Source organism: Leptinotarsa decemlineata, unplaced genomic scaffold (assembly GCF_025532065.1).
Source record: "Leptinotarsa decemlineata unplaced genomic scaffold, Ldec_3_MD MMD2_P_RNA_scaffold_14, whole genome shotgun sequence".
Classification (NCBI taxonomy): domain Eukaryota; kingdom Metazoa; phylum Arthropoda; class Insecta; order Coleoptera; family Chrysomelidae; genus Leptinotarsa; species Leptinotarsa decemlineata.
In genome coordinates, this window is record NW_027412528.1 from 446,287 (window position 1) to 468,216 (window position 21,930).

The 21,930-nt window shown below is 33.1% G+C and overlaps 1 protein-coding gene and 1 long non-coding RNA gene across 2 annotated transcripts in view; both read left to right on the forward strand.

The window, feature by feature from the left end:
- LOC111505336 (cadherin-AgCad1) overlaps positions 1–21,930 on the forward strand; it is a 129,441-nt gene that overhangs the window by 85,246 nt on the left and 22,265 nt on the right. Inside the window, exons 22-24 of the mRNA XM_074176293.1 lie at positions 4,934–5,063; positions 13,250–13,359; positions 20,291–20,719. Coding sequence (XP_074032394.1) covers positions 4,934–5,063; positions 13,250–13,359; positions 20,291–20,719 — 669 coding nt within the window. The remainder of the gene's footprint in view (positions 1–4,933; positions 5,064–13,249; positions 13,360–20,290; positions 20,720–21,930) is intronic.
- On the forward strand, positions 492–1,957 carry LOC141482675 (uncharacterized). Its single transcript, XR_012465653.1, has 3 exons — positions 492–658; positions 724–816; positions 1,118–1,957. It is a non-coding gene; the product is annotated as an uncharacterized lncRNA (long non-coding RNA).

Genomic DNA, 21,930 nt, shown 5'->3' on the forward strand with positions numbered 1-21,930 from the left:
GTATATTTTGGAATAATCTATACAATGGAATTTTGAATTATCTTATAATAACGTATTCAAATAATTCAATATTATTAGAAACAAAAATATTTGAAGATCTTAATCGAATGCATAACCTAATGTATATAACCCTGATAGTGTTAACCAGTTTTTGAACTCAACGCGAAGATTCTGGATGAATTGCTCCAACAGCAACTGTTGGAAACGACAAAAAATTTTGAATGGGCCAATAAATGAACCAATTGCATCAATAAATTGGTTAATTCTCATCCTATTTGTCTTTTTGTATTTGAAATTATTTATTTACAAAGCGAAAAATCCTGGAAACAGGGAAATGGGGAAGTGAAGAATTGGAGTAAACGTTTCTCATTGGTCAATTGAAGTGTAGCGCGCGACAGTCGAATAAGCACTGTGAAAGCGGCTGTCCCTTAATGCATGGTACCTTTGCGTTAAATTCGACATTTGATTCAACACATGGCGGTTGACGTGGCAGGTTCGCGTGTGTAATGCATGGTGTGTTGGTGTTATTATCAAAGTATAATTCTGTCACGTTCAGTGTACCATTTATAATTTGGGGTTGTCCAATTTGCAGTACAGCGAATAGTTTGATTTTGGATCTTCAAACAGGAGAGTTGCATATATTCAGTCTTCAAGAAAAGTAAGTAAAATGCAATAGTATCAATAGTAAAGTCATGGTGATTAACCTACTATACCTCATTTTAGGTTCGAGGAGAGTTGGTGTGTGGGATTTGTTGGTTTGACTAAGTACATGTTTGAACTAGAGTGATTTCAGTTGTGTATCTTCAATAGAGAAAAGTAAGTGAATGACACATTCTTTTGTATCATTTGTTTTCATAATTTTTATCACTCGTTTTCAAAATAGTATCAATTTGCCCAAAAGGAAACAGAGTGGTACCTGGTACAGGCAGGTGCGCCAAGGAACTGAAAACGTAATGAGTACTTTTTAACAAGACAATGCAAGTTGCTCTCCAAGTCATAAAATGTTGTAAATGTTTATGAGTAACCTATGCGAAAAATATCTATTTGATTTTTATTCCAGTTTTATTGTGCCACTTTCAAATAGTGATAATGAACGTTAATGTACATTTTTTTCCAGGTATTACTATTGAAACACTAGCTGATGCATTGTTGGACAAATATAAGGAAAACTATTCTGGTGAGCAAAGTTTGGATAACTTTAAGTAAGTGAAATTCATTGAAGAACCCATCATACCACTCATTTTAAATACTTCATTTGTGGGTTTATTTTTTTAAGTGAGAAACCTAACCTAACCTATTTCTTGATGTAATTCATTTTTTCTTTTTCAATGAAATGATATATTTATAATTTTTTAATTAGTGCTGATGAATTCACAGAGTTATTTTAGTATATTTTTTAGTATACATTTGTTTGAGAGTAGGAACATCCTGATTTGAATACATTTCTAATATTTGTAATATGACAGTATTCAGGAATATTTTATTCAGTGAATAAATATTTTGAATTAGATTTTTTATTTTTAATATCGGTTGAAACGTCAAATATTTCAGTGTATATTGTTTTTAAAATATATTTGTTTATGAATATTATGTGTTTTATTACTTGTGTGAATCTTGCATCAAAATGCAATATATACATGCCTAATAGCGTTTACTCGTCACATTCTTGGAATATTCCAAATATTCCTAGAATATTCATAAAATGTATTTAAAGAATATTCTATGGTGTTTCCCTATTGTATATACCTACAATAAACTAAGAATATCCTGAATATTTTATGAATATTCCTCGGGTTCTATTCCTGGAATATTCTTAATAGAATATACCTTACATATTCTAAGAATATTATAAGATATTCCAAGAATATTCCCAAGGAATATTCTTAAAATATATCAAAGGTTCGCCAGGAGCACTTCCAGGGAATATTCTCCAGAAGATATATATATCCATGGCATATTCATAGCATAATACAATATCCTTAAATGTATATTCATGAAATATACCTGGAATATCCATTGCTATGTGGGGGATTGCCATCTGGTGTTCTAGGAGGCCAACGAAAAGGTCCATTATTACCAATCCATCTGTCTTCGAAGATTTCGATTAAAGCTTCGCTGACTGAATGAGAATTATGGGATGGAGCACCATCCATTTGATACACGTTCTCTTCCTGGTCTATTATTTAAAATCATTTGAATTCCATTCCTCAGTAAATCTTCATATTTTGATGCATTCAAATTATCATCATAAAACTCGATATAAAAAATTGACTCATTCTTTATGGCACAAAATACATTGAATGAAAGAATGCACTTTCATGAAAATCCCTTTGGCGGACAACATGGGGATTTTCTGGCGCCCAATAATGACTGTTGTGTCTATTGAAAACTCCATTTTTTGTGACCTTGGCCTCATCTGTCCATATGATATTGTCAAGAAAATGTTCATCCTCTTGAGTCTTGACAAGTAACCATTCAAAAAATTCCACTCTACGAGGTAAATCAGTCTCTTTCAAATGTTGGACACAGTAGAACTTATAGGGATGCCATTTATGCTTATTAAGAATTCGACAAATTGTCACGTAGGGTATACCTATCTCCCTTTCAGCCTCGTGCAGAGAAGCATTTGGAAATGCATGAAAGTATCCCAAAACTGTTATACCATTGTCATCATCATCCACTTTAGTCTTCCTACGAATGATTTTTGAACGGAAGGTTCCATTCAACCTACAGTTTTTTAGTAGTCGATTTATCACATTATTATTCGGCTTCGGAAGTTGTGGATATCTTTCATGAAATACTCGGCATGTTCTACTTGCAATTCTATAGCACTCACCATGAATTATTAATATATTCAAGAAATCTTCATTACTGTAACATAATCTTGACATTATTCTATTATAATTGGTAGCTATCACAATCAGTCAAAACCACCAACGAAAGTCTGACGTTAAATAATTGGTTTATTTATTTTTCCAAAGCACACTATTAAAAAATATTAATGTGTACTGTTGTACGTTAGAGACCAATGCCTCAATGTATACAAATTGTAACTTTTTCTAAGGTAGGTACATACCAATTTCGAATTGACTGATCTGAGACAGTTAAAAAACTGGATCAAAAAGAAATATTACTAAGTATAAAAAAAAAATGTTGAATATCCAAAATAAGTGATGAATTTGAAAAAACGAGCAAGAAAACCACGTCACTTTCCGTTTGAAAAAATTGAGTTCCACTCATTTTTTCATGAGATCAAAGTATCTGCATTTTTTGAAGACCCTGTATGAGGAAAATGAAAATAACTCATGGTATCACTCCACTCCATTTCAAATTTGATCGTTTTAGTGCAAGAGAGTTCAAGATTATCAGCATTTATAAAAGTTCATGTTTGGTAAAAAAAATATCGAAATTTATTTATATCTTTTAAACGGTAATAGATAGGTATAGAGAAATAGTATATGAATTTGTTGACAAAGGATAATGAATCATTATATGATATTATATACGGGGTGTTCCATTTGAAAAATCAAAGAAGCCGCTACTTTATAGTAGAAGCGACAACGCCGCTTCGTCTGAAATATTTCAGGCGTGTAGGTCATATTGATTTATGCATACTGTGAAATTTTCAGGTTGATCCGTTGAATAGTTCGTCAGAAACGGCTAATTAACGCTCATCATGAAAAGCCCTGTATAGTCAATCTATTTCTGATCGCCTGTTTCCTCAGTTCTTCAAGACATTTCCAGACCATGTTTCATGGTCAATTTCATTAGTTCGGACACACATTGTCTAATATGATATGATTTGAAATATCTGAAATAACAAATGGAAACTAAAAAGAATAGCTGAAAATAACAATTATACTAAGCAAGAAGAAACCCTGAAAAGAAATTACAATAAAATAAAAATTGAGCAAAAAATTGAAAATGGAACAATAAAAATCGAAAGTTTTTAAAAATTTCTAGCCAAGTTACTTCACGACGTTTCGATTGTTAGTATCCACAATCGTGGATATATATATATATATATATATATATATATATATATATATATATATATATATATATATATATTGATATAAATAGTCATCTCTCGGAGTCATTGAAGACGATTGTGGACGTCGTGAAGTAACTTGGCTTGAAATATTTTGATTTGTAGTTGTTTATTGCGCTTCAATTGTTCAATTTTCAATTTTTTTCTCAATTTTTTCTCAATGCTTAGTATAATTTTTATTTTCAGCTATTCTTTTTAATTTCCATTTATTTCAGAGATTTCAAATCATATTGGACAATGGAAGTCCGAACTAATGAAATTCCCAGATCAGTCTCAATGTCACTTCTGAGCTCGTCAGTTTCCGAAATGCAACTGAAATGAAGATTTCTCCTCCCACAGTAAATTTCGGTTTTCGACTTGTCTGCCAATCAAGTGTTTCTGCCGAAAATTTTCACACGATAACTGTTCATTCTGCACCCTTCACCTTTTGAAACTTCAACCGCGAAGTTTTTGTCGTTTTTCGTCGTGAGTTCATTTACGTAAATAATACTTGATTTTTACCCATAATTTTCTCTCATAGCCTTTTGAGAAGTAAAACCATGTTTTCTGCCATGAACCTGAAAGAGGAGCTCAGTCTTACAATCTTAGAGCAGAATTTTGTCTCACCTTACATTTTACAGTATTACTGGAGTTTTTTCCCAACACCAAATAGTTATTTTTAACACCTTCGGTCACCAAATGATCATCTTCAAAAGGAATATTAAAAATAACGATTTGGTGTTAGGAAAAAACTCCAGTAATATTCATTACTACACCAAAGGTTCCAAACAGTGCATCACAAGTATTATATTTTACAGTTGGCTCCCTTCCGATTGGTTCTTCATCCCAAAGTTATCCAAGGATTCCAATATATTCCTGTTATATTATTGTTTCAATTTTCAGGACCAACAGCCAAATAGTCCATTAGGAAAATTCAGATCACCAGACAACCTAGAAGATTTCCATGCAAGCGAGAGTTCGACTGAAAATATATGTGAAAAATGGGACTTAATTTTCTTTGTCAGGGAAATAGGTGAGATACGAAATAGAAATTTGTCTTGAAAATTTTCATAACACATGCAGTAGAACTTATTCGATTGATGACCCTCATCATTTATTCAGCATGCTGTAGAATTGCCCTTATTATTAAAATGTTATTTGTGATCAATTGAAAACAGCGTAAGGAAAAATAATGGAATCGTGAATTGGAAAACATAGAAAATGTTGGTCGTTATCATGTTACTTTCATTTGAAGAGCTAAACCAACATCAAAACAGATCTGGAGAAAACTGTTTTTTCATTGACAATAATAATGTTGTGTGGTTGTTGTTTCCTAATTATCAAATTCTAAAATGCCCAATAAATCCTACTTTCAGTCGGGATAAACTTTTATTGACTTTTTCTTTGACAAATCCATCAGTAAATATCCAAAACATTTTGTTTTTATTATCTACAGGGTCATATTATACACAATTCAAAGGCAAACTAATAAAAATATGAACAAATCAATATAACAGTGGTAGAACCGGTGAAAATTTTTGAACTCACAAACAGAGTAGGACTTTCGTAGTGTAACCTCTTGAAAGTAAATTTAGACATAAAAAATCTGAACGCGAGACAGTTTTGCTACGTGTGCTCACAATGAAACAAAAACGACGATATGGAGATTCTTAATCTGGCCTACATGGTTCCATCTCACAAATGTTCTCATAATATCATAATATCACAATATCGGGGAGTATTCCATGATATCCCTTTGGGATGTCGAAGACACTATTATTATATGATGTCGAAAAAAACATCTATCTGTCATATTGTCACAACGTCCTGGATACATTGTTTATAATCGATTGGAGCACCACCAAAACTTCGCCATGTTTCTAATAGGACAATTGCATTCAATACTTTCAAGCTCTAGTGGATTACCTGCTTCAACATTTATGTTTTCCTTTTTAGGAAATATTTTTAAGCCAAGGTTGCCTTATACTTCTGTAATTTATATATATATATATATATATATATATATATATATATATATATATATATATATATATAGCTGTGGACTAGCTGAACATGTTATCTCTTCACATAAGTAAACATAATAATAATTTAAACAAAAAATCAGAAATACAAAATTTAAGTCAAATTTACAATTATATTTTAACTTTTGATGAATAAAATTGAAAAAATAATTTCAATATCATATTACTAATAATTTTTCACTCACTGTATGTGTTAATATTATAATAATCACATTTTCTCTGGTGCTGTAACAAAATTCAAAATTTTCAACCTCAAATTTTGCATTTGACTTTTCTTTTTATGTTTGGATTTATATGCTTTTTTTTATATTTTATACTAACTTTGGTGAGTTTTTGTAACATATCTATTGCTGTATAATGTTCACATGATCTTTATTTTGTAGATATTCTTGATAAAGGAGAAAAATATACTTTCCGAAAGCTTGAATAACAAAAAATAGTGTTTCCATAGCACGCAAATATTGACTGAAATACCCAAATCAAAAATAATTTATAGTTAGGGCTGTAATATAAAAAGGACATGATAAATATATATATACAGGGTCCTGCAACAGTGGCGCGGTGTTCCATATCTCTATATAGGAAGCAGATAGGAATCTAATTTTCTATAATATTACCTTATTGCTCGAGCTCGACAAAATAAAAATATTGGCGGTCACACAGGGTGTTCGATTTTTTCTGGGCGGATCCCAACTGTGTCTTTTTAAATGGCAACCTATATTTTTTATCGCTTTTTCGGTTTCTTCATAGAAAATAAAATAAACTTTATGTATATCTGCACTTCGAAAATATTGATGGTTTTCGAGATATCTAGCATGACAGGTTTTTTTTTCCAATATTCGTCACTCAGAATATTTGAAATTATAAAGTGGTGCCAAGTCCAGTTGAAATTTTTTTTGGTCGAATATTCTACATTGGTAACTCTCTCAAACGATATATCTGAAATCGACCTGTGATATACAGGGTATGAAAAACCGCTTGCCAAATATTGTAAATGAAAATTTGCAAAATCTTCCTTATATTAAATGGAACACCCTGTATATTATTGATCCATAAGAAGCGCCAACGAAACCTCTACAAATTTCATTAAGTATTCCCTATGGCTAAGTTCAATAGTTTTTCTTAAATGAGCATTTCTTTCGAAAAATGGTCATTTTTTCAAAGCGAAATCCATTTGACGACTGATAAGAATATACAAAAAATACCCTTTCCTTAAAATATCGCCCATTCCTAAAATTACCTGTTGCTAGATAAACAAGTTGCGAATTACACCACAAAATGGACGTTCTTGAATAGTTACAATAATTTCAAAAATCTCGGAATTTGTGCCATATTTTTTCGGTCTAAAACAACCTTTCAGCGAATGAAATATTTATTGGAAATCAAGTAGTCTGGCAAATGACAGAACAAAATATTTGGCTGCAAATGAATATTGAAATTTTTAGTCAATCGTGAAGTTGAACTGTCGGTATAATTTCATCAGAATGTTGTTATCAAAAAGTGATTTGATTGATATGATTTTCATATTAGGTGAATCAGACAGGAATTGTTTATTGGCAAGTAGAATTTATTCTCAACGGTATCCAGATAGAAGGCATCCAGATGAAAGATCTTTCCGAAAGGTCTTGGGACGATTCGTTGAAACTGGATCTATTAATTATTCCAAACATGAGCGCATCAAGCCAGCTACTAATGAAGATAATGAATTGCAAGTTCTTCTTGCTGTTGAAGAAGATCCTAGTAGAAGTCAACGACAAATTGGGGAAATAGTGGATATAAGTGAGAGATCAGTGCAACGAGTATTGAAGAAACATCGCTTGCATCCATACCACGTTCAGTTACATCAAGAACTACTGTATGCTGATTTCGAGAAAAGAGTGAGATTTTGCAATTGGGCCATGAACAAAATTCGTCGAAACCAATATTTTTTCAATAATATTTTATGGTCGGATGAATCGACATTCCATAAAAATGGATTTGTAAATCGACATAATTACCATTATTATGCGACAGAAAATCCTCACTTATTGAGACAGGTGGATTATCAACATAGGTGGTCGATAAATGTCTGGGGAGGCATCATTGGAGAATATGTAATTGGTCCATACTTTTTTGAGGGACATATGAATGGTGCAATGTATCTCAATTTCTTACGAAATGATTTACCAGGTTTGTTAGATGATATTCCTCTTGACCTCCGCAATAGAATGTGGTTACAACATGATGGTGCACCTGCTCACTATTCGGCAGAAGTGAGAGATCATCTAAATGAAGTATTTCCCAATAAATGGATAGGACGGAATGGGCCTGTACGGTGGCCCGCTAGATCACCAGATTTGACGAAACTAGATTTTTTCTTATGAGGATACATAAAAAATATGGTTTACGTTGAGCCACCAACTTCTCCCGAAAATATGCGACTTAGAATAACGAATGCTTTTCGCAGCATTACACCAGCTGTCTTGCGCAGGGTAGAACAGTCTTTCAAACATAGACTTCAGCTCTGCATTCAAGAAAATGGAAGACATGTTGAACATATTTTATAAAAGTTTCATTATCAACCTTAATCAAACTCTCCCTTTTGTAGTTTTGTAATTTGCCAGTTGACAAATTTGAATATCTAGAACTCAAGCTCTGAATGAATATAATAACATGAAAAAAATAGTTATTTATAATGTTTCTTTCTTTTAACTTGTTTGGTTTGATATTGCACGATTTATGAGTGAAATTCTGCATCCAATGAAAAAATAATTTTCCATTTAGCAAAAAGTGATAGGTACATACATTTATTTCGTTAAAAAATATTTGTTTGGACACCTTCTAATGTACAAAATTGAAACAAGATATCTTTCGTATATTTTTATCAGTCGTCAAATGGATTTCGCTTTGAAAAAATGACCATTTTTCGAAAGAAATGCTCATTTAAGAAAAACTATTGAACTTAGCCATAGGGAATACTTAATGAAATTTGTAGAGGTTCCGTTGGCGCTTCTTATGGATCAATAATATACAGGGTGTTCCATTTAATCTAAGGAAGATTTTGCAAATTTTCATTTACAATATTTGGCAAGCGGTTTTTCATACCCTGTATATCACAGGTCGATTTCAGATATATCGTTTGAGAGAGTTACCAATGTAGAATATTCGACCAAAAAAAAATTTCAACTGGACTTGGCACCACTTTATAATTGGAAAAAAAAACCTGTCATGCTAGATATCTCGAAAACCGTCAATATTTTTGAAGTGCAGATATGCATAAAGTTTATTTTATTTTCTATGAAGAAACCGAAAAAGCGATAAAAAATATAGGTTGCCATTTAAAAAGACACAGTTGGGATCCGCCCAGAAAAAATCGAACACCCTGTGTGACCGCCAATATTTTTATTTTGTCGAGCTCGAGCAATAAGGTGATATTATAGAAAATTAGATTCCTATCTGCTTCCTATATAGAGATATGGAACACCGCGCCACTGTTGCAGGACCCTGTATAAAACATAATAACGGATAAAACAGAATACCTGTGCTATTTGAGAATATTCAATTTGAAAATTTCAATTTTGAAAGAAGTCTTCAACATCAAAATGACAATTTTTTGACATTGAATAATGTGAAATACTTTTTCAAGTTTTTATTATCGTTCATTATGGGGATTTATACTGTGTTACTATTACAGGATGTATTCAGATTTATATTTTTTGTTAGTAAAAAAAAAACAATTTGAAAACCCGCATAGCTCTTCATAAAAGTAATTGTAAAAATTTAAAGCGAAATTCTTGTGCACTCACACAACATGTTCTAGATAATGATCATTCAGCCAATTATACTAACACCAAAATTCTCCATTTCGAACCAGATTCAAATAAAAGGCAATTTCTGGAAATGGCTGAGATCAAAATTAAAGAAAACAATATCAACAAAAAGACAGACATCGACAACCTCAGCAAAATTTATTCATTTTTATTGACATTGACATTATTCAATGTCAAAAAATTGTCATTTTGATGTTGAAGACTTCTTTCAAAATTGAAATTTTCAAATTGAATATTCTCAAATAGCACAGGTATTCTGTTTTATCCGTTATTATGTTTTATATATATATATATTTATCATGTCCTTTTTATATTACAGCCCTCGATAAAGCTAATAAACATTAGCGAAAGCTCGGGCAGCTAAAAAGAGTAAATATTTATTCTAATCAGACCGAATCCCCGAAAAACTACTATTCTATACATACATACGGTCGTTACACTATCAATTATATATATATATATATATATATATATATATATATATATATATATATATATATATATCTTGTAATACATTATATATTATATAATATATATTATGTAATATATTATATTTCACCGTTAATTCCCTCTCTATAATGTGTAGCGCAGACAGAGTATTTCCTCTGATTACATGGACAGTTATTAATAATATAGACATGGTTTTCCGTTCCATAACGCCAACAACATGGTGGGTTCCAATAATTTTCTCCTTTCTCCTCCTCTTTCTACAATGTTCAAATCCATGTTTTTTTTTCAAATATCCATTTTACACAACAATTACAAAATAATTTGAAATGAATATATTTCCGAACAACATTACAGTACCTTATTAATAGTGGCGAAGAAAAAACTTATTGGGAAATACAATATACAACAATAATTAATATATACAATAACAAATAAAAGTCATGTACTTTCCTGTCGACGATATAAGTAAATTATACCTTCTCCACTCGTCATTTCATGTCACGGAAATACAGGTTTGCTCTGGAAGATGTTGATATCAAAAAGTCAATGCCTGCAAGTCTGCAAATGTCTTTTATCATAATATTTCAGATATGTCGTCCGGGCAAAATTGTGTTAGCTGGGCATTGGAAATATACTGTTTTCATGCAAACGAATGCTAGTGCTTCAGAAAAAGTACCTGCAGACCTAAGTTTTTTCTCGTTTTCTCTTATTGGTACAAACAACTTGGCATGAAACAAAAAATCATTTCGAAATTCATAATATATCATGACTTCAAACAACTTATAACTTCAGATGTTATGCATGCACTTCAATTGGCAAACTTCCACTCCTGAGTGGATAAAAAGGTGGCTAGACCACACAGAAAATAAAATTTTAACGGACGGGAGACAGGTTGGAACTGAAAACTGAAAGTATCAAAAAAGCTCATAGATTATTTTCTGTTCCTATTGAGAAGGTAAAAAAAATATATCATTGCAGTTTTTTCGTCGTCATTGCTGTAGTTCAGGATTTATTTGCCAATTTGCAAATTTATTCAGAATATTTTTTAACGTTCAAGCGGGGTCATAGTAGATATTCGCATCACCTGCATCCAATAGTAGTTTGAGCAGTATTCGTTACGAAATGGTAATATTCATCTAATTGATTTCTAATGAGATATTTCATAATATGAACATTTTTCCACCTTGGTTGTAGTCATTGTGAATAATTTTTTAAATACCAATTCTTCAGTTTCACTTCTATACAAGGAAATTCATACTAATAAAATAAATCATAAGGAATCCTGTAGGTAATATAATGAAAATAAAATAGTTCGTAATGTTTGTGTTTCTGAATAAATTAATGATTATGTCATTGTTGAAACCATTTCACGTAATGATTAATGTAAAACATTGGAAAAATTGAATACGCTTTGAAAATTATATGTTCCTGAAAAAATTGATAGACTCAGCCATTACTACGTGATAGAAGAGCATCATGAAAAATGAGAAATAAAACTTTTTATATTTTTATTCCTCTTGTATTTGTAACTAACGTTACTGCAGGTAACAATTTGAGGCAGCTTTCATCACAAAATATACAAAAAAAAAAAGTCCGCGGTTTTCTGTTGCATCGACTGCCGAATGAGAAATCGCTTTTTGTATTTCTCTGCAGTTTCCATGTGGTGCAGGCTAGATCACTGATGAGATAATAGATCGTAACAGCTCTGTCTGTTGTTAGATCACGAATGCTGTACGTGAAGAATTTTAGTTCTGAATTTCTAGGTAGGTAGATCTAAAATGAGTGGATCTAATCGACCATCCACTGCAATCCGCTTGGGTTTAATGTGTCTTATACAACGAAATCGATTACTTCGGTTGGTGAGTGATTTTTCAGGCCAGATGACCTGGGACCATGCCAAATGCTGAAAACCTAAATTATGCCACCAGGGCCTTAGTTCCCTAGTGAATAACAATCCTGTTCAAGGTTGACAGACCATGATAATATCCCTCAATCTAGTGAGAACCTAATCGACAATCAGTCTACGACTACCTTTGACATGTAAGATGTAGGTAAGCAACATGAATATGTGGCTTGGGATGCAGTGCATCTACCATCTACTGCTCCCTCGAACCTCTCAAGTAACCTATAGTCATCCAGTCAGGAATTTGCAGCTCTGGAATAGTACCTGTGAGTCATCTTCTGGATTATCCTCTATAGCAGCCAAAATGGCATATTAAAGAGATTCCAGTTGATTGGTCGATATTCAGGTTGTCGGATGTTTGCAATGCAAGATTTTCGCCTTGATGCCCGCAGCAACCCACCGATATCAGGGTATCAGAGCATCAGCTATAACTGACGATACATTAAATTCACCCAACCCCTAGTTTGGGTGAATCATCATTTAAGCGTAAGCAATTGCTGATCTGCTCAGTGGTAGTTTGTTTTCTCTTCTGATATAGATTCTTCTGGCTGCACCAGCTGGTCTCCTACATTAAACAAGATCAAGAATTGGATAACTGAAAAGTTCTTGATCTTGATCCGATGTTACAGGTAGAACAGTCATTTAACCGACTTCAATCTCTTTAGGGTTGGATTCTTTGGTTACTTCATGATTCCTCGAGTAACTAATGAACGGGGGTTCATCACGACAAAGCTCTGCATTACCGTGACAATGGTTTCTATGACGAAAAGGTGCCTAGTATTTCGAAGATTCCGTTAGTGGGCTCAGAGGCCTTCCGCTGCATGGCGTTTTCCATCACTATAATAATTATATTTGATAACGCGTGTATTTCAGATTATATCAGAAAATATCAAAGAAAACAAGCAACATGTGGTATCGACAACTTTTGGTTTTCGCAAATAAATGATACACTTTTGAAATGCGTTGTTTCATCCTACAACATTCATAATACGAGTATGTTTTGTTTTCATTTCAGGTCGAAATAAAACATTCTTCAAATTTACCAAAATGAATGCGTGTACATACCAACTACAAGTTAATAGTGATTTCAACTCGACAGAAGTTCTTGAACAAAAACATTATACGGTAAGATTTCATCGATTGAACTATTTTCTTTCACTTTTTGATCACAATGTATATTCCATTTGTACACAACTTAATCGTGTGCTAAGAAAACCAGAAAAACTTCCTATCATTTTATGGGAATTCATTTATATTTTGTCGGTGGAAATATTGTCTTAATGAAAGTATAAACCAAAGGAATTTGCATTGATAAGACTTACGCTGCGTGGAAATGAAACCTGAAGTGAAGTAAGGGTATCGGCACCGAAGGCAGATCTGAACTCACATTAAGTTTAAATACAAATATAGAGTCGTATGAATAATTATGGATTCAATGTACCTTTAAAAAAATCATATTACAAGAACACCTATATTTAATTTTTATCGATACATATCTAAAATAAAAGGTATAGAAAGGTACAATTTTGTTTGTTTTATAGATCTTTCGGAATGTTTCCTCCACATGAGCTCAAGTGACATTTGATTATTTTTTCACATAATTCGCAAATTTCAACAATACTTTCAGAGGGATAAATTAAATTTGCCCTTGTCCTCAATCCATATTGAAACATAATTAGAAAACAACACTGATGACAATGTGAAACTTTTGAGAGACTTTTTACTGTAAATTCCACTATATAAACATTAACTTGAGTACCAACTTCAGACAAATTGCCAAAATCGGGCAATTTGAGCTAACTAAAATCATTTATGCCTGACTTATATTTAATATTATTTGTAATATTATTAATTCGTTGTATGGCAGATGAACAATTCAAGATACACATTTGTTGGAAAGGTGTACAATTTCCACTAAAACATCCCTCAATTCCATATGAGTCACAATTTTCCTATGTATACCTTTGAACTGTTTCGTGGTTGAATGCGATCTCACGTTTCCTAAAAACAATTCAAGGTGATTTTGGCTGAATACATTGTACTGAATACATTGGAAGATATTTTGATAAATTTACAGCTATGAGGTCTTTGTTTTCTGAGAACGGACTCTACCCTATTCTTGAAATAGACTATAAAATATATAATCTACGGTATGTTAATGTTTTATATGTAATAGAAGCCTGCAAAAGCTAATTTAACCGTTACCTACCATTATACCTGATGTCCACCTAAATTTGTATATATATATATATATATATATATATATATATATATATATATATATATATATATATATATATATATATATATATATATATATATATATATAGATATATATAGATATATATATATATATATATATATATATATATATATATATATAGATCTTCTCTAGGAATGTGTATGGTTTTGTTTAATATATTGAATATGAGGTCTTGTTGTGTTTTGATTTGTATTTGTTTCTCGATAAGTGATTTATGACTGTTAAATTTATGGATGTTCAAGTTTTCCCAAATGTCCATGCGATTTCCCTTGTTGACTTGTTTTATGAGTTTTATGTTCTCTGGTGGGGGAAAATTATGTTTGTTTTGTATGGCGTGTGTTGCGAGGTTTGATTTATATACTATTGGATTTTTGTATGCCTTTTGGGCTCATTGCACAAAACAAAGACCAAAACGGAATATACAGTATACAATGCTCGGACTGCAACAAATTCTATATCGGCCAAATCAAGAAAAAACTAGAAGTTATTAATTGGACCAGCAGGACCCAACCGCACATGTGCGGTTTTTTTTATTTGATGTCCCTCAGCTGCCGATGACCACTGGGACCACGTGACTGGTGCGCGACAAGGGAGCTCAGCGGTCAGCGGTGAAGTCCCAAGAAGGCCCGAGGGGTGAGGCGAAGTCTCAAGGGGGCCCAAACCCACGCTCTTATTTTTGAATCTCTCCAATACTCATTCCATCCTTCTATGCATCGATTACGTAACAAGTTTCTCTTTTCCTGTTTCTTAATTTTCTTAGAAACACTCTCTAACGATGAGCGACCTTGAAATGCGCTCGTACCCGTATTGTTCATCTACTGATTTGAATTTCCTGCTGTACACGCGGTAGCTTCTGATTGGTCGACTGAATGATGGTGAAAGTGGAGGAGTGGGGACGACTACGTCACACGTGTTTCTTTTCCAGTAACTAACGTCTCTATCTGGAACACTCACCACCTTGAAGTGGGCAAGAGACACATGTGACCTTGAAGTGGCCTTTGAAGGTCGAAGATCCGAAAATCGCCAGAATGAAGTGTCATAAGAGAAAACATGGGATCCCCTAGCTATATTAATAACATACTAAAACATATCATTTTTATTTCAAAAACCGAACTCTACCTATACTTCAGTCGCCACTCGGCGATTTGAGTGCTTATTCCCTTGGTTTCTACTTCCATGATTGACCTACATTATTTTTGAAGTAAAACTTGACGCGCGCTTGACTTGGGGAGTAAGCTGGTGAACGCGTGACGAGAGCGTTAACGAAAAGTGTGATCGGGTGAGGCGATCATGGCTTTTTTTTGTGTTTCTGTTTATCCGGAAATTTTATTTCATCTCAACAAATACTCATATATTTACATACAGAACGAGCTATCTAGGAATAGTGCATTTCATTAGTTCGGACTTCCATTGTCTATTATGATATAAATTGATTTGAAATCCCTGAAAAAATCTGTACAAAATTAAAAAAGATTACCTGAAATATAACAATTATATCAAGCAAAAAAACTTAAATTACAATGAAATAAAATACAAGCAACAACCAAAAAAAAACTGAACTATTAACACACCCACCTTCAAACAAACATCTAGGAATAGTATTTAGAATAAGATTTTCATTTTTCTCATTGAATATTGATGATTTTATTGAAGAATAGGCACAAGTAGAATTTTGTCAATATCGTGGTAGTGATTTCGCCTCAAAACTGACTGAAATATTCACAGTACAGTTCAGTTCAGGTATTTAATTTCATACAGATGTGAATAACTCTTTTATAAGTGGAATATTTCATAAATCATTGCAGAATATTGACAGCAATGATTTCCCATAATCGTCAAGTCATAATAATTACTTGAAGATTGTGAGAAACGAATGTTTGGAGTACAAACTGAATAGGAATAAATGGTTTTCGTATGATTCAATATTCATATGGAGGCAGTTGATTCGAAAATATTTATTCTTTCGTGGAATTCAATGTTCATATGAAAATTTTTTTCTATTTTGTGTCTGAAAGTAACTTTTATGCACGATCCACATATCTTTGTGCAGCGTTTATTTCGAATTCAATGGATTTTCCCTCCGTTTCAAGTTTCCCACAAATGTTTGTATAAAGATAGTGAAGTGACAACGATAACGACATAGAAAGTTATGACCTAGGAAGCAATTTGTGGAACAATGATGATGGTCTCAAAACTTCCACTGTGATGCAATCCGTTTAAAAACTGTAGATTATGAATCAAAACATATTGATAAATAATAATAATAATAATAATAATGAAAGGTTTTATTGGTATAATCATTTCTGAATAGATAGTGAAATATTGAGTAAATCTATAAATTTGGGTCCTTTCATTATTCGGTATGATCAATTCCTTGTAGAATGTTGAAAGTAGAATGCGATTTTTTTTCTGACCTATTGAATGATATATACCGGGTGTCAACGAATCTATTAGACAAGTCATAATTTCTAGACTATTTGGAGAATTGAAATGAGATTTGGTATAGTTGAATGGTATGTGGAGAGGAATGTTTTCACATATTTTTCACTTTCCGGTCACTTCCGGTTTCAGCGGAAATGGCTCCGGTTCTGAATTTTTAAATGGAACACCCTGTATATTGTAACATTTTTGGATTTCTGAGACAATTCTGGATCAGAAACTGACATTTCCGGAAGTTTTTCAGCCTACTTGATTTTTTCAGAGTCACTTTTAAAATTGCATCTAGGTGGCCATGATCGGACGTAAACTAATCTATGGACCTCAGGTGATATCAGAAAATTGCAATAGCGGAGTTTTAGTGACTAGTGTGTTGAATATGAATGAGACAAGTTTACAAAATAATATTTTCGTGTCTAACTATTATTTTTCAAATGGCGACCATTTTTTGACAAGCAATTTCCGAAAAAAGGATTTTTTGACGAATCTAACGTTACTAATTTATTTGCGATTGGATCAACAAATTTAACAAATTTAACTAATAATTTCAGCGATGCACTTAGATTTTTTGCAAAATCCTAAGTTCTTGAAAATTCCACTATAGTAAATTTTCAAAGTGCATCCCTCCTTGTTCAAGACACATTTCAGCTCGTTCAATTGTTTCTCTCAACACGTTTTGTAACATTTGAGGCGATATACTTCTAAATGCCTGTTGAATCCTTTCTTCTAAGATTTCGAGAGTGGCTGGGGCTGTTGCATAGTAGACCCTTTCTTTTACATATCCCCAAATGAAGAAATCTAACACAGTCAGATCCGGTGAGCGGGCAGGCCACCGTACTGGACCGTTGGTTGCAATAACTCTATTATTAAAATGCTCTATTAAAAAATCAAGTACGTCTCTGCTATTATGGGGTGGTGCTCCATCTTGCTGGAAGTAAATTTGCCGTAAAACTTCTAAAGGCATATCATTAAGATGATCCTCGATTTCATTTTGAAGAAAACCCAAGTATCTAACCCCTGTTAACTGACCTTGAAACAATATTGGACCAATTATTCTGTTTCCAACGATACCAGCCCAGACATTGACGCCAAACCTTTCTTGAAAATTGCCCTCTCTCATTGCATGTTGATTTTGTTGGGCCCAGTACCGACAATTCTGTTTATTAAACATGCCATTATTTGTAAACCGTGATTCGTCGGAAAATAGAATGAAGTTGATAAAATTTGGGTTAACTCTATGATTTTGAAGCAACCAATCAGAAAATACTACTCTTCTATTGCCGTCGTCAGCATACAAATGTTGATGTAACTGATATTTAAATGCTCGATATCCGTGCTTTTTCAGTATTTTTCTTGCTGATTCGTGACTTATCTGCATTTCTCTACTAATTTCTCTTGAAGAAACCGTTTTGTCAACTTCTACCATAGCAAGAACGTTAATCTCAGTCTCCTCATTTATGACAAACCTCTGTTCTGCGTCTCGATTTCCCTCTTGCCTAAAACGACTCTCAACATAGGGAAAATACTGATGAGATGGGTGTTGCCGATTGGGATATCTCTGAGCATACAACTCAGCAGCTTTCCTTGAATTTCTGTGGCATTCTCCAAACAATAACAACATATCCACTTTTTCACTTTGAGTATACATTATTTCGACGAAAAATTAAACTAAAATTAACGAAAATCAAGAGAAACTTCTACTTTCTGCTCATAAAGCTTATGTCACTGTCATAACCTAGGTGAGCGTTTTGTTCTCCAAAGTGGACTTGATGGAAATAACCGCAAAATATTATGCATCATTCCTATCCATGGCACCCTTGACAAAAGTAAATGAATTTGTATCGAGTATTTTCCTCAGTAATATTCAATTTATGTTCTTATTTGTAATCTAATCGCAAATAAATTAGTATCGTTAGATTTGTCAAAAAATCCTTTTTTCGGAAAGTGCTTGTCAAAAAATGGTCGCAATTTGAAAAATAATAGTTAGACACGAAAATGTTATTTTGTAAACTTGTCTCATTCATATTCAACACACTAGTCACTAAAACTCCGCTATTGCAATTTTCTGATATCACCTGAGGTCCATAGATTAGTTTACGTCCGATCATGGCCACCTAGATGCAATTTTAAAAATGACTCTGAAAAAAGCAAGTAGGCTGAAAAACTTCCGGAAATGTCAGTTCCTGATCCAGAATTGTCTCAGAAATCCAAAAATGTTACAATATACAGGGTGTTTCATTTAAAAATTCAGAACCGGAGCCATTTCCGCTGAAACCGGAAGTGACCGGAAAGTGAAAAATATGTGAAAACTCTCCTCTCCACATACCTTTTATCTGTACCAAATCTCGTTTTGATACACCTAATAGTCTAGAAGTTATGACTTGTCTAATAGATTCGTTGACACCCGGTATGTATGTGTGGGTGCGTGCTAAATGCTGCGTGCATGCGTGCAACAGCATGTAGCATCAGTGTATGTGGAATACAGTGTAGGTTTTCACGGATGATGAATATATGAGTTTGTTTTTCTTCTTTTTTATCCGTTTCGATTTTTTCAAATGTCAACATTCAGTCATCATCAAGAGCATTCATCAAATTGAAATGGTATTGCTATATTATATTGCTATGTTATATGGCTGACGAAACTGCAAATGACCTTGAAGCTTCTCTAGGTAGCTGGAACAGGTATAAACATAGTGTACTCAGAATACGAGGCTCATAATTTTATAGTCGGTGAAGTATGCTCAAAAAAAAATCAATTTGAAAGCTCAACATCAACAGGTACAGGTATCTCAAGGATACCTCATGTATCACTTGTTTTACCCGACTAACACAATACTACCAAGTGAGGATTTTCTTCCGAAGTGAAGGAGTAAGTTCCTAGAAGTCCTTAAACCTTCATCAAACTGATGTACCAATAACAGGTGCATGTTATTATAGTTTCAATTGATTTTTATGTGATCTGATCTGACTCATTGAAGCCGATCGAGCAGGCTGTGCTTCTCAAGTCATAGTGTTCCATGAATCTTGCCAGTAAGAACCTTATTCGAAAGCCCATGGAATACGAAGTGAATGAAATAAAAAGCACTACGCGCTCAATTAGGTGTGAACTCGACTGCAACTAAAGAATATTCCACACAGAAAACACTTCAAAACTCTTCAACTCTTGTACCTACCATTTAGTTAGTAGAGTAGTAGTTATAACCGCAAATTCCTTGGCTTTCGTTGATGTTCGATGTTTCGATGACGCATAGTTCTATATTTTGAGGCAATAGATTGCATTTTCTGTGAAATAATTGTAACTCACCTAATAGCTAAGTTTTCACTCAAAACATAATATGGTTTTCAATTGTGTTTCAGTTGCAAATTACAGCCCAAATAATCACCGACGATGACCCTCTTTGGGATAAAGAAAACACAGAACAACAACCCTTGAATTCTATGAGGAATATATCAATAACATTTGCTGATAATATCCAAAAACCATACTTCGATAACCTAACTTTTGCTTTTGAAGTGCAAGAAGCAAAGGCCCCCCTGTCGTTTGATTTGACAGAGAAAGCTCATTATGATATAGAAGGTGAAGGACTGATCCCATATTACTTTTTGAAAACTAACAACGACACCATCAAAGATATATTTAATGTAAGCATATCCAGTGGAGATATAACCGTTGAAAAAGAAGTCTATTATGATTTGGACAAACAGTTCCAGTTCGAAATTCTTACAGCAGATGACAATAGAGGTGTCAATGATCTCAAAAACGCACTGCTGAGTGTAACTGTTACGGTAAGTATATTAATTAGTAGCCGATAATAAAACTTCTTCCTTTCTGAAGTAACATAGCATTTGGATAGAGTAAGATATGTCAATAGTGTCGGATAAATATAAAAGCTCTATCTCAATACTTTTGAAGAAAAGTTTGGAGATAGGTGTTTAAGATATATCAAGTTTCATTTAACAATCATTTATTTAATATGCTAGATATATAAATAGGAATAGTGATAACGTATGTAATAATCTTGCATCATACCATTAGCGGAAACAATCAAGATGCGCAGGGTGCTTCACAGAATAAGAACCCTAATAACTACTGGTCGTTTTGGATGCAGAGGTTGATGATGTTCTTGAATGAAAATTAACACGGCCACGCCGTGCCCAACTTGAATAAAGTCTATAATTCAGTGACATATTTTTTCACATGATATAAATATGCTGGTCACTTATGGTATTGTTTAAAAATAATTTTCAAATATTCAGGGTATAAGTAAATTAGTGCTACAAACTACAGGGGTCGATTCTGCCTGAAAAAATAACTACTGTTCGCAATATACCTTTTGTCCGCAAATGCAGGGTATTAAAGTTAGTCTGAAAAAGGAATGGATTTGAATCCTCTAGATTTTTACATTAGAGGTTATATCAAGTCATTAGTTTATTCCACTACCGTCGAAAATGTTGAAGGCCTGAGGAATGACCAGGATTATTTGATGAAAATCAAAAGATAAATAGATAAGTACTTTCTGGTCATGCCCATATTGATTTCAATTTAAGAGCCACCTGTTAGACAGCTGTTTCAGCCTATTGGGCATCGTCAGTACCGGGAAGGCGGTCCTCGATTGAAGACAAAATGTGAAAGACCAGAAAAGTACTTGAAATTTCTACTACCGCAGTTGTCGGTTGATTGGTCAAACCACCAACACTGACATAAAAACTTGGCAAGTTGACTTGGGTGTCACACCAATGGGTGGTTCCACTTATGTTTCACTTGCATTTACTCAGTTATTTTTATCGAGTTTTTATCATCAGTTACACCTCTCGAAGCGAAGCAGTAACTCGTCTTGATAATGCCATCTGAGATGATGGCGAAACGTCGTCTATCGAATAGTACACAACGGATGAACACCCGGAAAAACAACACATTATATTCTACTATCCGTGAAAACCTACATTGTTTTATATATATATATATATATATATATATATATATATATATATATATA